The following is a 17469-nucleotide window of genomic DNA, read 5'->3' on the forward strand; positions in this document are numbered from 1 at the left end:
TTTGTATACCAAAACCAAACTCACTGTCATTGAGTCGATTCCAACTAACTCATAGTGACATCCTTTGGGTTTCTGAGGCAGTAAATCTTTATGGAAGTAGGTTGCCCAGTCTTCCTTCCATGGAGTGGCTGGTATGTATAGGGTTCTGTAAAAACTGCTTGTTAAATCTTTTCTACTTAGCAGACAGAAAAAGATAGAAAAAGAGCAAACATGGTATATCTATAAGCAGTAACAAGATCTCTTAGATGCCAACTTATCCTTCCAGGCGCTCACTTAACAACTCCCGTCTGGCAAAAGGTTGAGTAAATAGAGCTTTTTGTAGTTTCTGAAAGTCAGCAGACTCAGATTATATCAAATAGAACCAGTGCAATCCAAAATTCAAAGATTTCTATTGAGACAACCTTACTTTTGGTGAAGTCCAGACTTATTTTTTCATTCATAATATCTATCTATATGTCCCTGAAACTCTTGTCAAGAGGCCAAGTTTTACCCTTCCATTTCTATAAGGTTGATTCCAATTTCCAATTAGAAATATTATTTCTAACCCAAACAGTTTCTATAAGTCATGAATGCAACCTCAACTATGTATCAGTACAGGGTACAAATTACTGGTGGGAAAATAAAAAATGTTAAAGTTGAAACTCTCATGATATGCCTGTGGCACCTGGAGACAGACATAGGAACAGTACCCATAGTTTTCCTCCATACCCATATCACATCTGGGATTTGATGGTGTATATGTGTGGTTATTTGCTTGAAATCTCTTCCCCACTGGTCTCTATGAGGCCATGTCCAGACTTGCTACATTCACTGCTGATAACATGTGCCAAGTGCCATGTCTAATAGAGTATGCACTCAAAATATTTTTGCCCGAGGAACTGTTCTGTGGTCTATGCATAAATAATAATGTGTACTGTAACGTAAGCAGTTAGAACATGCTAAGAACATAGAAGAAGAAAGGACAGGAGAGATTGGGAAAGCTTCATTGAACAGAAAACATGTGATCCTAAGCCTTGATATGTTGGATTTGCCAAGGTAGGAAAGGTGAGTCTGGCTTAAAACTACATTTAAACTCTCAACTCTCAGCCTGCCATATGTCAATATTTTCATATTGATTTGGAATGAGACGTGAAGGGCAAGCACATCAACACAGGGAACGTGTTAGAGGCAATATTCTTCATGGTTTCCTTGAGATAAAGATAACAACAGCTCCCAAACTCCTGCCCACAAATGTTAAGTAGAGCCTTGATAATACAGAACAATGCTTTGACTAATCACAAGGTGAAAGAAAAGAAGCCAATTTTATATCCTGGAGAAGTTCTCTCGACTATATCCATACCTTGTATCTTTAGCATTCTTCATTCTCTCTTTGTAATTATAAGCCCTCTGAATAGAAATTTTATAAGGTATCACAATATTCTCTCCTTGTGTGGTAAGAAGACTTTTCTAAGGGCTCTAAGAAATCAAACAAATCAAAATATTTGTTATTCCTAATTGATGTGCTTTAAAATATGCTTAGGTTTCTGTCTGGTAGAGAGGAGTTGAGAATTTGTTTCCACATGTAAAAATGGGTAAAGCTTTCCTATGTAAATGTAGGTAGTATGTTTGTTTATACTTCTCCTTTTCCCTGATACCATCACCTTAAGTTGACAGTGTTTACACACTGAGAATCAGATTGTGCATTGGCCCTGTGAGATCAGTGCACACACTGATTTCTCTCAGGATTAATTTATCACTGATGTCAGGAGCTCATAGAAAACAAGCGTAGCTTCTTGAATGATTGTTGCTGGAAGAGATTTATGATAGAGATAAAGATGAAGTTACCTAGCCTGGGTTAAAGAAGCCAGGGTAAACAAAGAATTTGTTATGTATGTAACCCTTGAAAAAATTTATAACACTCAGTGCTGGTGTAGACCTACAAAATTTTTTTAGAGTGCGTTTCTCCCTCTAGTTACTAATGAAGTGCTTGGCTAAAGTTGTTCTTTGTTTGCTTTCTTGATGTATAAATTAGTCATAATATTTTACAGTCTTTAGTTGTGATTGGACTTACAACACTACCCAAATATTGGGAGTCATCTGATATGTTAGCCTATAAAAGAACCAAACCAGTTGCCATCAATTCAGTTCTGACTCATGGCAGCTCCATGTGGGTCAGACTAGAACTGTACTCCATGTGTTTTCAATGGGTGGAATTAGGAATTAGATTACCAAACCTTTATTTCAAGGTGCTTCTGGACGGCTTGAAACCTCAAAGCTTTGGTGTAACAGTTGAGCATATTAATCCTTTACATCACCCAGGGAGTCCTGTATATCCCTGTCCTCCCATATTTATTGCTTTCAGAGCTATAAAGACGCCTACTGCAGAGCTCCATCCACTGCATGTATCCTCTCAGGATCAGACTTTGATTGAACACATTCATTGCTAAGGAAGTTGCCACCTCTGGAACCATTCTCTTCCATTTTCAAAAAGCTCTGATTTGAAATAGTTCATTGTTAAGACAAGATACCTCTCTCCTGTGTTCACCTGTTGATCACAGTGAATACTCTCATTTCCTCATACACTCTATGTAATTAAACGGCACTCCTCCTAAATTTGTTGTGTTCAGAATCGGCTGCCCTGTTGAAAACAGAATAATGCCACATTGCTCTGGTTAGGGAGTTTGAGCTACACAAAGCTGGGCCAAGAACCTTATATTTATCTATGAAGAGGTGATCAGAAGGAAGATTGGGCAATCTAGTTCCATAGTGATACCGCCTCAGAAACCCAAAGAGGGGTCACTATGAATCAGGTCCAACTCTAAGGCAGTGAGTTTTGGTGGTTTTTTTTGTTTTGTTTTTTTGTTTTTTAATGAAGAGATGAGTCCTCAGGCAAGAAATAGGCTCTGGTAGTTTTCTAAACTTTGATATCTAGATTGAGAGAAAAGCCCATAAATGTTTAAAAATGTTTCTTGCACTAAGGGTTAGGAGTAAGATAGACTAGTATGAAACCAAACCAAAAAAAAAAACAAAACACCTCACTACTGTCAAGTCGATTCCAACTTATAGTGACCCCTCCTATGGTTTCCAAGGCAGTCTCTCTACAGAGCTCTGGTAGCATAGTACCTAAGGCACTTGACTGCTGACCAGAAAGCTGACAGCTAAAACCCACCAGCTACGCCTTGGAAGGAAGGTTGGGCAATCTACTTCCATAGTGATACTGCCTCGGAAACCCAAGGAGGGGTCGCTATGAGTCGGGTCCGATTTGATGGCACATAACAATAACAACAACAACGTTTCTATGGAAATAGATTACCCAGTCTTCCTTCCGAGGAGTGGCTGGTGAGTTTGAACTGCCAGGCTTCTGGTTAGCAGTCAGATGCCTTAGGCACTATGCCACCAGAGTTCCTAGTATGAAACAGTGATTCTAAAATTAGAGGGAGAAGACTCTTCAAAGGGTACAACCCCCATTCCCAAGTTCTGGCATGCCACCCTAGAAGACTGTACCTTTCAGTTAGAAATAAAACTTAGTATTGAGGTGAACATATTGTGCAATAGTGTGTTGATTACGTAAAAGGAGCACGGAAACCAATCTTGAGGAAGGTCAATAAGCTTATTTGTATGAGCAAATGCTGTATCTCGATAGAGTTTGTCTTGTTATTTGTGTTTTTGTCCCCCTATTAGTCCTCAGCCTTTAGGAAAGTTTCTCTTTCAATTTCTAGCTTGGTTTCAGCAGTGCTGTGAGAAGTTAATGAAAGGGTCACTTGGCCACATTTGGGCTGTGTTGAAGGGAGCAGTGCCTAACTGTAGTATTACCATTCAGAGAGCAATCCCCAAGTAGGAGGAGTTGGTTAACAGCTGGGCCAACAGGGTTCCTATTTTTACTTTAGAATTTGATTTTATAAAGGAGCAGACAGTGCTTTCTTGAACATACTTGAAACCATGCACCAAGACTCTTTTTCACCTCTCTGTAACACCATCTAATCTTCTCCTCTTCAAGAAGAACATCTTTAGTTCTTACAAAACTTTTTACAACCGTGAGATTTCCCTTTTGTTCACCATATTCATCGGTCTCTTTGGGACATGCCCCAATCTGACAACCATTCCGTTTACATATTTTGTAGAAGGAGTCTCTTGACCACAGTGTAGTTTGGGAAACATGCCAGGAGTGCAAGGAACATTAATGCAAAGTGCATTGGACCCTATTTATAACCATTTGAGCCATTTGAAATGACATCTCTTTGTGGGTTACTGTAGACCACATGCTGTTTCCCAGTGCCCCAGGTCCCTCGGGCTTCTCTGCAGTGGTGCATGCTGGGCTCTGTGCCTGAAGTGTTACCCTCATCACACTTGCCTTCCCAGTGGTATTCTCATCTTTCAAGATCACATTCTCTCTGAACACCTCTCTCCCAGCCTTCCCTGAAATGTTTCTCCTACAGTACCCACTTGCCAAACTTCTACAGTTATTACATGGTTTTATCTCACTTTTGGTTTTGTGTCTGTCCTGCCCCAGTAGCCTGAGTATTCCTTATTGACAAGTATTTTCATTCTTTTTTTGTGTGTGTATAAAATACACAGTTAATACCTGCTAGTTAGAAGGTGCTCAATAAAGATTTGTTGAGTGGGCAAATGAATTGATAAATATGTTTCATTATTGAGAATCTGTCTTAACCTGAAGTCCTAATAAAGTAAGTCCTTCTTAAAACACTGAGCTCTTATATAGCAGTGCTACATATAAGCATGGTGGTTGTCTAATTTAACCTTGAGTTTGAAAGGTAGTAATTTGGTCTTTTTTTTTTTTTTTTTGAAATGATATATAAAGGAGTACAACAATAGATAGAATTTAGGCAAGAAAATAATTATCTGAAATTTTTTTGGTTCTTGAATCCTTTCCCCCCACCCCCATCCCCCCATTTTGTAGGTTATTTTCTCATTTGGCATGATGAACTGTCAGGACTAGTATCATTTGTTTAGGTCAAGTGGGTTGGTTAACTTGCCATCTTAGTGTCAATTTAGCACAGATATCTGAAAACTAAAGGCATTCAAATGTCAAAAATGTAAATATAAAGTTCTTTTATCTTTCTTGGGCTCTGAGCAAGCTAATCAAGATTCCTAACTCTGATAACTTTATTCTTAAAATACTTGCAGACCTGCCTCATGTAGAAAAGTTTGCACATTGATTGTGATACTCACTAAACTGTCATGTGGATAAAATATTTAGTATACATCATCTGGTAATCTAAGAAGTATTGATACCATCTCAGCCACTAGTCATAAATTAGATATGTTCCCCACCCCCTTGGAATTCATTTAATGTTAACCAATGTGTGGTACCTGCTGTGTGTAAAATAATGTGTTTTTCAAATAATTTACTAAGTGCCTACCATATGCCAGAAGTTCTGTGTGACTCCAGTCAGGAAGTACAGGGCGAATGACACAAAGCCTTTCCCTCATTGGAGTTGTATGCCAGTGGGGAGATTAGACACCTACATATCTAATGTGAATTCCCTAAGAGAGGTACTGAATATGCTTGGGAAGAATAGTGAAGACATCTTGAAGCAAGTGGCATTCCATGTGGGTAAGATTTCAATAGACAGATCCTGTAATTGGGCCCTTTCCAATTACAAGCAGCAGAGATGTGCTTTATCTCAGGTTACTCAGTGAGGTTTATTGTAAGGCTCCACAGGAAGTAGGAAGGATTACAAAAGCAGTATCAGCTGCTGGCCGAGGAGGCCTCAGAGCGAATCAGGGAATCAGAACACTGGCTCTGTTAGCATGAGAGCCCCTCTAATACCAGAAGTGCATGCCTGTGTTCCCTGCTCCAGTGATCTGCCACTGTGGCCACTCAACTCTTCTAGATCACTCCACCTCTTCAGATCAAAAAGTCAGTCTTCAGACAATCCAGGTGCAATCTCTGAATACCAAGGTTGTCCAGGGTGGCTGTTAGTCCTTTACTTCTTCTAGTCCAAAACAAAGTAATAGCTGTATCGATGCTTTCAGTGAGACATGGTTCACAGTAAGGTATGAATTTAAATTATTCACCCTCATTTCAGACCTTGCTGGGTAACTGCAAAAACGGCAAGAAGGTCACATGTTCCGACCTCCTCTAACTCTACAAGAGGAAGACAGGATTACCAGCAGTAACCCAAGGCCTATTCCTGCCAGGCCAGACATGCTGCCTCCCTCCAGCCCTTTCACCAACCGTTTCTCCCAAAGCACCCACCACCTCTCCTGGGTTCAATAATTCGCTGCAGTGGCCACACAGAGCTCACAGATTACAGAGTTTATTAGGGAAGCACCAGGCAACAACTCAAGTTCAGGAAGAACGCTCAGTCTCTCTCCCAGCCCACCTTCCTTCAGCCAAGAGTCTCTCACAGTCTCTTTCCCAGCAGGGCTGGTCCCTCGGTGTCTCACTCAGCAATGCGTGTCTCTTGCGTCTCTTTCCCAGCAACACGTGTCTCAGGAGCCCGTGTCTCTTTCAGCAGCATGTCTTCCTCGACCAGCAGTCTGAGAGAGTTCTGCCTCCAGGAGGCCTCCTTTTGAGCCCGGCAGGGTGGTCAAACTAGCCAATTATAGCATCAGAACTCTAAGCACCTGAGAGAGAGTGGGCACTCCCAGAACATTGTTTTGTGCCACGCCCAGCAGAAATACTCCAGGTGGACACCTTCAGCAATCAGGAGCTCCTCAGTTGCTCATAGCAAATCCCACCTTGGAGTTTACAAAGACTTATGGGTAGAAAAGCCACACAAAGTAATTTACTGCACTGCAGTAGCCAACATCACTAAGTCAATGTTGTTGGTGAGGATTGTCAAGTAGGATCTTCTATAAGTTTTCATTATTGACTTAGAGAAGTGTGGAGCCAGAGTCCCTGGTGTGTACATCAAATATCAGTCTTTGTAACTCTGGTACCTTAAGAGAATCACATTTCTAATTGGCTTTGTTAGAGATCCATAGTTGTGACAGTTCAGCACTTGGTCACAAAGATCCTTGGACTATTACTATCTGACACTCGTAATGTGAATCCCAATTTCAAAGCACTTTTACACATATTCTTTTCATAAGTATAATCTTATGACTGACTGATTTAAAACCAAAAGGATCTTTTTTGAAAATTTAAGTGTTTAGAATTATGAGTAATGTCTAATAGAAGAGAACCGAACTAAATATTTAGGTCCTTGGGACAAAATGACAGATTTCCTTCCCCTTTTCATTTATTACATTCAAACATTTATTTCATTCATTACATTCAAATGGAAAGCTCCATAAGGACTTTATTTTGTTTTATTATCTGGAACACGTACATTTCAACTTGTTCTCTTTACTTTAAAAATGACTTATTTTAATGTTAATGATCAGAAAAGACAAGAAAGACTATTTTAAATGATTGGTAACCTCTATTTATTTTTATTTTTTGGTAAAGCAAGGAGTCTACCAATTTATGTGAGGATTTTCAAAGTTCACCTTAGTTTGGCAATCACACAGAAGTTTGACTTTCTGGTTAGCTTAACTACTTGACCTTTTTTGACTTCTACATTCTACCTTTTTGATTTCCAAAGAAGGAATGCTGTTTATTTTGAGGAAGTTTTTGGCACAGTGAAAAGAATGCTGGCCTTGAAACCAGGCTGCTGTACGTACATGCTGTGTGACCCTGAGCAAGTTATTTAAACTCTCTGAGTCTTAGTTTCCTCATCTAGAAACTTATGATGTCCATACCTATTTTGTAGCATTATTTTGAGGATAAATAAATAATGCATGTAATGTATTCAGTCCAGATATTATATAACAGGATTTCAATAAACAAATACACATGAAAACTTTTTAATCTTATGACAGAATACTATTTTGTTTTGATATAACATTATAAAAGCAGAAGTACTTTTGTTATTTTATATTTGCATGGGAAGAACAATATTTATTCTTGACAGAAGTGAAGACTTCAGTGTTTTGAGTCATAAATAGAATAGCTGTGATTGTAATTACTACTCAGTTAATACCTGAGTTGGAATCAAAATTATTTAAAAAATGAAAAAGTGGTTTTCTAAAAATCTAAGTAGTAATATTGTATATAGTTTACCAAAATAAATTCTAGCTGTTCTTCAGAATGTAGTCAATTAGTAAATTCACTTATGGTGCAGTGGAATAATAGGCAGGAACACAGCAAAGAATAATCAATTATGAATGCTCTTGAAAATGAGACATTATATTAATTCATTTTAATCAAGTAGGGGCTAGGAATGTCAAGTTTATGCACATAAGTTTTTAAGAGAGTGATCACTGGAAATATTGAGTGAGAATGTGATACTCCACTGTCTTTCAAGATAAAGGAAATCTTTAGAGAAAATATCTTTCATCCAGGGAACAAATGGAAGACAAATATTTTCAATGAACATGTACACATTCTTTTTCTTTCTCACACACCTCTACATAGTACAACTATGAAGGCCTCTTGTACCTGCCACAGTGTCACCATACCGATTTATTTCTAATAATAGGATCCAATTATGTTATTTTATAATTAACCTCTCCTAAATTGATGGCAAACCAAGGGTATCTATCATTTTAGGTGCTGCCACATGGCAAATGCTGGTAGAGCAATTTGTTTTCTAGTGTGTCTTTCATTCGGTGAAGCATCTGTGAGGCCTTCATTTTATAAAAATTGAGTTATTGGTAAGAAGAGTGATGGGAATGCCTGGGAAATTGGTTCAAGGGAGTGGTGAGTTAAAGGGAAGCCTGAGCATATGGATCTAGGGCATCGTGAGGCTTCGGATTTTACTCTGCTTCATCAGGGAGGCTGAATTGATTTCCAGAATGTCTCAAGTATTTCGTTTCAGTATAGTCTTGCCAAAACCATTCTGTTTTCCTTCAATAACAGAATATTTATATCTTAGTGTAGTTTTTGTCTTGTAGACAGGGAGATATATAAATGTGGGCAGATTATAAGCTTTTAGCTAACTTCCTCAAACACCATCATTCTGGTACTTTTAGACACTTATCTATCTGTTGGTATCTATTGGTACTTAATTTTATTTTTCCTTACACAGATCCAGTGCCCCACTTGCCAATTTGTCTGGTGTTTTAAGTGCCATTCTCCTTGGCATGAAGGCGTTAATTGCAAGGAGTACAAAAAAGGAGACAAATTATTGCGCCATTGGGCCAGTGAAATTGAGCATGGACAGAGAAATGCCCAGAAGTGTCCAAAGTGCAAGGTGAGCTAACCTTTAGGAAGAAAAGAGAGAAATATGCACAGCTGGATATCACTGTACAATACTTTTTACAATACTGAAGTCAATTGTATTTATAATTTTCTTAATACATGTACAGGAGAAAACAGAATATTTGCTGCTCATTCAAGGAGGAATTATATTTTATAACTAAACTGAAGATTTTAAATAAGCAATGCATATTTATATTGTTAGCATTACATTTCAAAAGTTGAAGTAGCTACTTGGAAATACTGATTTAAACAACAAAGTCTATGTTTTGCATTTAAAATTGAAGCTAGGTGTACAGGGACAACCTAGTATGGAAATTATTTTAAAATATTCTATCTGTCTTGCAATGTGTACAGTAATCACGTCTCAATTCTGCAGGCTCTGAATTTTTACAATGCCTTGCTTTCCTTTTTCTTCTACCATTTGCTTCACATTAGGATGACATTAAATTAAACTCACCATTTTGATTTTTATAAATCTGGTGAAGTAGAAGCTAATAGCTAAAATCAGGAACCAGATATTTTAAGAATCCCATTTATCTCTTTACGATCATGCAAAACTATAAAGAATTACCATTTGAGCTGAGACCTGGAACTTGAAAAATCAAACACAGAAGAGAATTTCCCACAGAGAGGTTAGCAAATAAATCAGCCAGAAAAATTTAGAGTTGATGCTTCCAGGGCAGGAATCTTTTAAAATTTGGAGTTTGCATAAAGCTTACTTCAGAAAATCATATGTGTATGTATAAGTACATTCTACCATGTGCACATTCCCCATTTTGCCAAATATGCTTTAGAAATTGATGTCGAAATTGGAAGTGCTATTCTTTAGTCCTGGGGACTTTAGCACCAGATCAGTGGAATTTGAATTACCAGAAAAGACTTTTTTGTAATTAATAATTTTGAATCCAAAATACCTGGAAATTGTAAAAGTATATTCTGAAACTCATTAATGAGCATGACTGTAATGTGCCGGTCTGCTATACCAAATTCATGTGCTAGTTCATGCATGTGTCATTGTTGTTAGTTGCCATGGAGCCAGTTCCAATCCATGGCAAACCTGTGTGTGCAGCGTAGAACTGCTCCATATGGTTTTCAAAATTGTGACCTTTTGCAGCAGATTGGCCTGTCTCCCAAAACACCACTGCATGGGTTTGAACTGCCAGTCTTTTAGCTAGTAGTTGAGCCCTTAACCATTTACACCACCCAGAACCTCTAGTTCTTATATATAGTAAAAAAATATATTTTCTGAAATTGCATATTGCCTTAGCAATTAGAAGGAATTTTTTTCACTTTTTTTTAATAGCTTAACTATGTTTTAATTTAATTCTGCTTTCCATTTCTTCTTTTTTTAATGCATTTTATTGAAATATAATTTATGTACAGTGAAATACACAAAACTAAAGTGACATGGGTCAATGTATTTTTTTTTTTTTTTGCAGTGTTCTTTCCCCTCCCCTCCCACCCCTGGCAACCAACAAAGAAAATTTCCCTCCATGCATAAACCTTTCCTTGACCCTCCACAACAATGAACTAATACTATATTTGTCCTTCTGTGACTGACTTATATCACTCAGCATAATGTCCTCCAAGTTCATCCATTTTTTTTTCACTTTTAACATTTTATTTTGTCGTTATCGTTGAGAATATATACAGCAAAACATAAAATTCAGTAATTTCTACATCTTCTATAGAATTTTGATCAAAATTCTCAGTGATGGGTACCATGCAGTTCTTATGGTATCCTCCTTCTACTCCTGACTCTGCTTTTTCTTCTGTTGCTCCAAGTGAGGCCAATTGTTACAGCTTGGATACCCCCTGTAAGCTTTTTTTTTTTTTTTTTTTTTTTCAAATTGTGCTTTAGGTGCAGATTTACAGAGCAGAGTTTGTTTTACATTCAACATTTTGTGCACATTTAGTTTCACTCCCTATACCATCCCCAACCCTAACCCAGGGAAGGAATTTTTTAAAAAATTTACATGACTCTCTTAAAAAAAGCTAAACTCACTGCCATCAAGTCGAGTCAATTCAACTCATAGTGACCCCTCCTTGGATTTCCAAGGTGTTATCTCTATGGAAATAGATTGCCCTATCTACTTTCTGAGGAGTGGCTGGTGGGTATGAACATCCAGCCTTCTGGTTAGCAGTCAGATGAGTTAGGTGCTATGCCAAAATGGTGTCTAAAGATATTTACATTAAAACTTTCTCTGTTTTTCCATCCACAATTATACTTTTTATCTTAGGGCTGCTTCAGATAACCGCAACCATTGCTCCATACACTTATTTTCCATCCCATTGAAGAACAATTAAAAAATGAAGCCTTTTCCTCTTTCTTGTATCTTTTCAATTTATTCAAAGCTACCACTCAGTTTCAGAACAAATATAAACCAGTAGAAATTTATGAGTGCTGTTGAATCATTCTACTTAATACTTAGTTCATAAATACACTTTACATCTCATTAAAAAGCTGTGAAAACAGTCATCAGTTCTCTTAGTCCTAAGATTGTATACTGCAACATTATACATTGAAGAAATTATGAATGAATTGAAGTAATATGTAAAAAACATACATTTATTATTCTAATCCTATTCTCTTACCTTAAATGGGCTCTGATATATAAAAAGCAAAAACAGTCAACTGTGAAAATTTACTAAATGCACTAATGATTAGTTTTAACAAATATAAACAGTTAAGAGAAAGTATACATGCTAGTTTCCTTTTGAAGTAATAGCTGGAAGGTTGGAGTTTTAAAAGTGATTACCTTTTAAATAGCTGAAAGGGTATGAGCTATGGAATCAGTTTACATGACTACATTAAAGCAGGGAATCTATTTCCTCCTTGAGTTCAGGTTCCATCCATATGATTTTATGATTTGTTTTGAGACAAATGATTTGTTATATTTAATTGTTTTTTCTTTCTCTTTGCATATGACTTTAAAGCTTTACAAATTTTTTGAACTTTCATTGTTGTTTTTTGATATTAAGATGGTATTTTCTTTATAAAACATTTTTATTCTTATAGTTGACAACATAAGGAAATATTTTTCAATGAACTTTTTGTTTTATGCTCCAAATCTTTCTTTCCACAAATAAATCCTTTAAAATTTGTTAATATAAAAAGAGAAATGCTAAGAGTTTGTGGAGTAGAATAAAATATATATGTCATACATGATGCCTCCATGCTAACAGAACATATATATTCATTATATATTTTCATATGAATACACAGTCCATTTTCGGTCATGATCATCAAATGTATTTAGAATTTTGTTGTAACTAAAGTATATTTATACTTGTATATCCTGCTAAGGTTATACTGTATTTGTTTAGATTGATTCATAATTTTAATAATTATTTGATTTTTCAATGATTATTTTGTATATAAAAGTCACATAACATAGACATCTGGGAGATGAAAAAAAATCACCCAGAATCCTACAACTCCAGTATACCCACTATTATCATATTAGTGTGTCTTCTTGGTCTTTCTCTTACTTAAATAACATTAAAAAAAAAAAAAAAAGTTTAATTGTAGCATGCAAATTATTTGGTATCCTTTGTTTTATGCCTAACATTTTAGTAACAATGTTACTGAATAGTTTTTATTATCTTTCTTTTATTGACTTTGTAATTTTTGCTAAAATATTGTGCTATTAGGTACCAAAACTGATTTATATTGGGTTTTGGTTTCTATAAAAAAAACTATATATATATTACAAATAATATATTGGTGATACTCATCCTGAGTATATCTTTTTTCCATATTTTGGACTTTTGAAAGCAAATATTTGTAAAAATAGAATCACTGGGTTAAAGGATATAAATGATTTTCACATTTGGCACATACCACTAATTTTCTTTCTGAAAGGATTAAAGCAATTTGTAATTCTATCAGAAAAAATGAAAATCTGTTTCCTATGAGTATTTGTTATTTTTTTAAATATTTTTCAAATGCTAATTTAATAGTTCAAAAATACTTTTTGTCTTCTGTTTTACATTCCTCATGTACTTTTCTGTTTTTCTACTGGGGCATAATTTTCATTACCAAATTAAATGAGCTCCTTTTTTGAAAATATTAACCTAGTATATTTTCCTATCTTTTATTTCTTTTTATCTTAGTGGTAAGTTATCTTTTACTCAATTGGTATGTGTACCTGTATATATATTTTTAAATCTGACCAAGTATATCATTCTCTTCCTTTTTTATATCTTTATCTATATCAACTGTTCAGCCATTTCAGGAGGTAGTATATGATCAACAACCAATGGTACTGAAGGAAGAAGTTCAAATTTCCCTGACGGAATTTGCAAAAAAAAAAAACAAGGCTTTAGGAATTGATGGACCACCAGCTGAGATGTTTCGACAAACAGATACAGTGCAAGAAGTGCTCACTCATCTATACCAAGAAATTTAGAAGACAGCTACCTGCCCAGACAATAGAAGAAATCCATATTTGTGCCTATTCCAAAGAAAGGTGATCTAACAGCATGTAGAAATTACCAAACAGTATCATTAATATCACACACAAGTAAAATTTTGCTGAAGATAATTCAAGAATGATTGCAATAGTGCATCAACAGGAAACTGCCTGAAATTCAAACTAGATTCAGAAGAGGATATGGAATGAGAGATATCATTGCTGATGTCAACTGGACCTTGGCTGAAAGCAGGAAATACCAGAAAGATATTTACATATGTTCTCTTGACTATGTAAAGTAATTTGACTGTGTAGATCATAACAAATTTTGAATAACATTGCGAAGAATGGAAATTCCAGAACATTTAACTTTGCTCATGTGGAACCTGTACATAGACCAAGAGAAAGTTATTCAAACAAAACAAAGGTATACCATGTGGTTTAGAATCAGTAACAGTATGTGTCAGGGTTGTTTTCTTTTCCCATACTTATTCAATCTGCATGCTGAGCAAATAATCCAAGAAACTGGACTCTGTGAAGAAGAATGTGGTATCAGGATTGGAGGAAGACTCATTAACAACCTGTGATATGCAGATAGCACATACTTTCTCACTGAAAGTGAAGAGGACTTGAGGAACTTACTGATGAAGATCAAAGATTACAGCCTTCAGTATGGATTTAACCTCAACATAAAGGAAACAAAATCCTCCCAACTGGACAATAAGCAACATCATGATAAATGGAGAAAAGACAAGAGTTAAAACCAAGAGAGGTAAATACTATTACATACACAATCCTGCAATAACAGTAATAGTAATCTATGAGTGGATATGTAGACAAACAAGCTGAGCAGGCATGGTAAGGAGAATGTGACTATTTCCATGAATAGATATACAGGTTTTGGAGAGGATAGTTCTGTATGTGTATTTACATATGCTACAAATATATTCATGAATATAATACATCATAGAGGGGACAAAGTTATGAAAACTTCATAACAGTAACCAAAAACCTTGAGGGAATGAGTTGCTGGGCCTGGGGCTCAGATTCATAGTCTCAGGGGGCATCAAGGTCAGTTGTTACAGCATAGTCCATGAAGAAAATATTCTACATCCTACTTTGGTTAGTAGTGATTGGTATCTTAAAAGCATGTTAGCAGCCATCTAAGGTGGTCTTTCCACATCCAGAACAAAGAGTGATGAAAATCCAAGGTGAAAGGAAGCAGTTCATCCAAAGGAGTAACAGACCACACAAACCTCAAACTCAGTGATCCTGAGACCAGAACTGGATAGTGCCTGACTACCACTACTGACCACTTTGAAAGGGATCACGTTAGAAGGTCCTGGAGACAGTGGGAGAAAAACGTAGAACAAAACTCAAAATTATAAAAATGACCAGGCTTACTGGTAAGATACAGATTGGTGAAATCCACCAGAGTATGCACCTTAATCACCATTTGGAACTGGAAATGAACTAGCCCTGTGGCTAAATTTTCAGCCAAGCAATAGGTAGATCTGCAAGGTGAACAATAGTGGTACAGAAGTATACACACCTTAGAACAGTCATTTGAGATCAAAAGGGCAGCATTTGCCCAAGGACAAAGTTCAGAAGGCAAGAAGGATAATGAAACAAGGAAGGATGTAAATAAGAAACATAAGAAGGAAATGAGATGGATGATGTTACATTAAGGGGATTGCAGTCAGTGAAATGAAAGAAAATGTGTGTGAGTTATTGAAGGGGAAACTGATTTCTCTCTAGTCTTTCACCCAAATCACAATAAAAAGTTAATAAATAAATAAATGGAAGGGTAAAAAAAAATCAATATATTGCATTGGACAAATCTGCTGCAAAAGACCTCTTTAAAGTGTTAAAAAGAAAAGATGTCACTTTGAGAACTTAGATAGGAAAGGAAAAAAAGAACAAAATAGATGTCACAGAAGAGGCTCTGAAACTTAGTTTTGAAAAGAGAGTAGCTAAAGTGAATGGAAGAAATGATGATATAAAACAGCTGAATGGAAGATTTCAAAGGACAGCCCCAGAAGACAGAGTAAAGTATTATAATGAAATGTACAAAGACCTGGAGTTAGAAAACCAATAGGGAAGAACACACTCAGCCTTTCTAAAGCTGAAGACATTAAGGAAAAAATTCAAGCCTAGAGTTATAATATTGAAAGATTCTATGGGCAAAATATTGAGTGATACAGGAAGCATCAAAAGAAGATGGAAGGAATGCAGAGATCACTGTACAAAAAAGAATTGGTCAACATTCAACCATTTCATGAGATAGGATATGATCAAGAACCAATGATACTGAAGGAAGAAGTCCAAGGTGAACTGAAGGAATTGGCAAAAACCAAGACTCCAGAAATTTATGGAATACCATTGAGATGTTTCAAAAAATGGATGCAGCACTAGAGGTGTGTGCTCATTTATGCCAAGAAATTTGGAACATACCTACCTGGCCAACTGGAAGAGATCCGTATTTGTACCCATTTCAAAGAAAAGTGACCCAACAGAATGTGGAAATTATTGAAAAATACCATTAATTTCACACACAAATAAAATTTTTCTGAAGATAATTCAAAAATGGTTGTAGTAGTATGTTAACAGGGAACTTCCAGATTGGAGGAAGACTCATTAACAACCTGCAATATGCAGGTGACAACCTTGGTTGCTGAAATTGAAAATGACTTGAAGCACTTACTGATGAAGATTAAAGACTATAGTCTGCAGTATGGATTATATCTCAACATAAAGAAAACAAATCTTCACAACTAGACAAATAAGCAGCATCACAATAAATGAAAAAAAGACGGAAGTTGTCAAGGCTTTCATTTTACTTGGATCCACAATCAACACCCATGGAAGCAACAGTCAAGAAATCAGACGTTGTATTGCACTGCGTAAATCTGCTGCAAAATAACTCTTTAAAGTGCTGAAGAACAAAGATTTCTCTTTGAAGACAGGTGCATCTGACCCAAGCCATGGTATTTTCAATTGTCTCATATGCATGTGACAGCTAGCCATTGAGTAAGGAAGACCAAAGAAGAGTCGATGCCTTTGAATTGAAGATACCATGGACTGCCAGAAGAACGAACAAAGTGCAGGAAGTATACAAAGTGGAAGAAGTGCAGGTAGAATGCTCCTTGGAAGCGAGAAGACCAGACTTCAGCTCACCTACTTTGGTCATGTTGTCAGAAGGGATCATTCCCTGGAAAAGGATATCATGCTTGGTAAAGTAGAGAGTCAGTGGAAAAGGGCAAGACCTTCCACAAGATGGATTGACACAGTAGCTGCAACAATGGGCTCAAGTATAGCAAAGATTGTGAGGATGGGGCAGGACTGGGTAATGTTTCATTCTGTTGTACGTAGAGTCACTGCGAGTCAGAGCCAACTCGGAGGTACCTGACAACAACAAAATACATATCAAAAGGAGCTCTGGTGCTACTGTGGTTAAAACATTTGGCTGCTAAACAAAAGGTTGGCAATTCAAACCCTAGCTGCTCCACAGGAGAGGGAAGAAGCAGTCTAGTTCCCTAATGATTTGCAGCCTTGGAAACTGTGGTTCTGTTCTCTGTCCTATAGGGTCACTATGAGTCAGAATTGACTCAATGGCAATGGTTGTTTTTTTTTTTATGGATAATCTTTTGTAAGTAATATATTTTATATATCTTTTATAAATATTTTTCTTCTAAGCTTAAAAAAATCATCTATCATCTAGAAATTTGATAATGTATTCTGTTTCCTTCCTTTCTTTTAAATATTTTACATCCAAGTATTTAACTCTTTCATCCAGTCATAACTTATTTTGGTTTTATGCACTGGATGACTAAGCTCATTTTTCTTCTAAATTGAAAGCAGCCA

General features: G+C 36.3%; 1 protein-coding gene across 1 annotated transcript in view; it reads left to right on the forward strand.

Annotated features, from left to right (window-relative positions):
- RNF217 (ring finger protein 217) overlaps positions 1–17469 on the forward strand; it is a 162671-nt gene that overhangs the window by 104737 nt on the left and 40465 nt on the right. The window contains exon 3 of the mRNA XM_007946587.2: positions 9018–9182. Coding sequence (XP_007944778.1) covers positions 9018–9182 — 165 coding nt within the window. The remainder of the gene's footprint in view (positions 1–9017; positions 9183–17469) is intronic.

The sequence above is a fragment of the Orycteropus afer genome, unplaced genomic scaffold (assembly GCF_000298275.1).
Source record: "Orycteropus afer afer isolate SDZICR_OR568_19922 unplaced genomic scaffold, OryAfe1.0 scaffold00167, whole genome shotgun sequence".
Classification (NCBI taxonomy): domain Eukaryota; kingdom Metazoa; phylum Chordata; class Mammalia; order Tubulidentata; family Orycteropodidae; genus Orycteropus; species Orycteropus afer.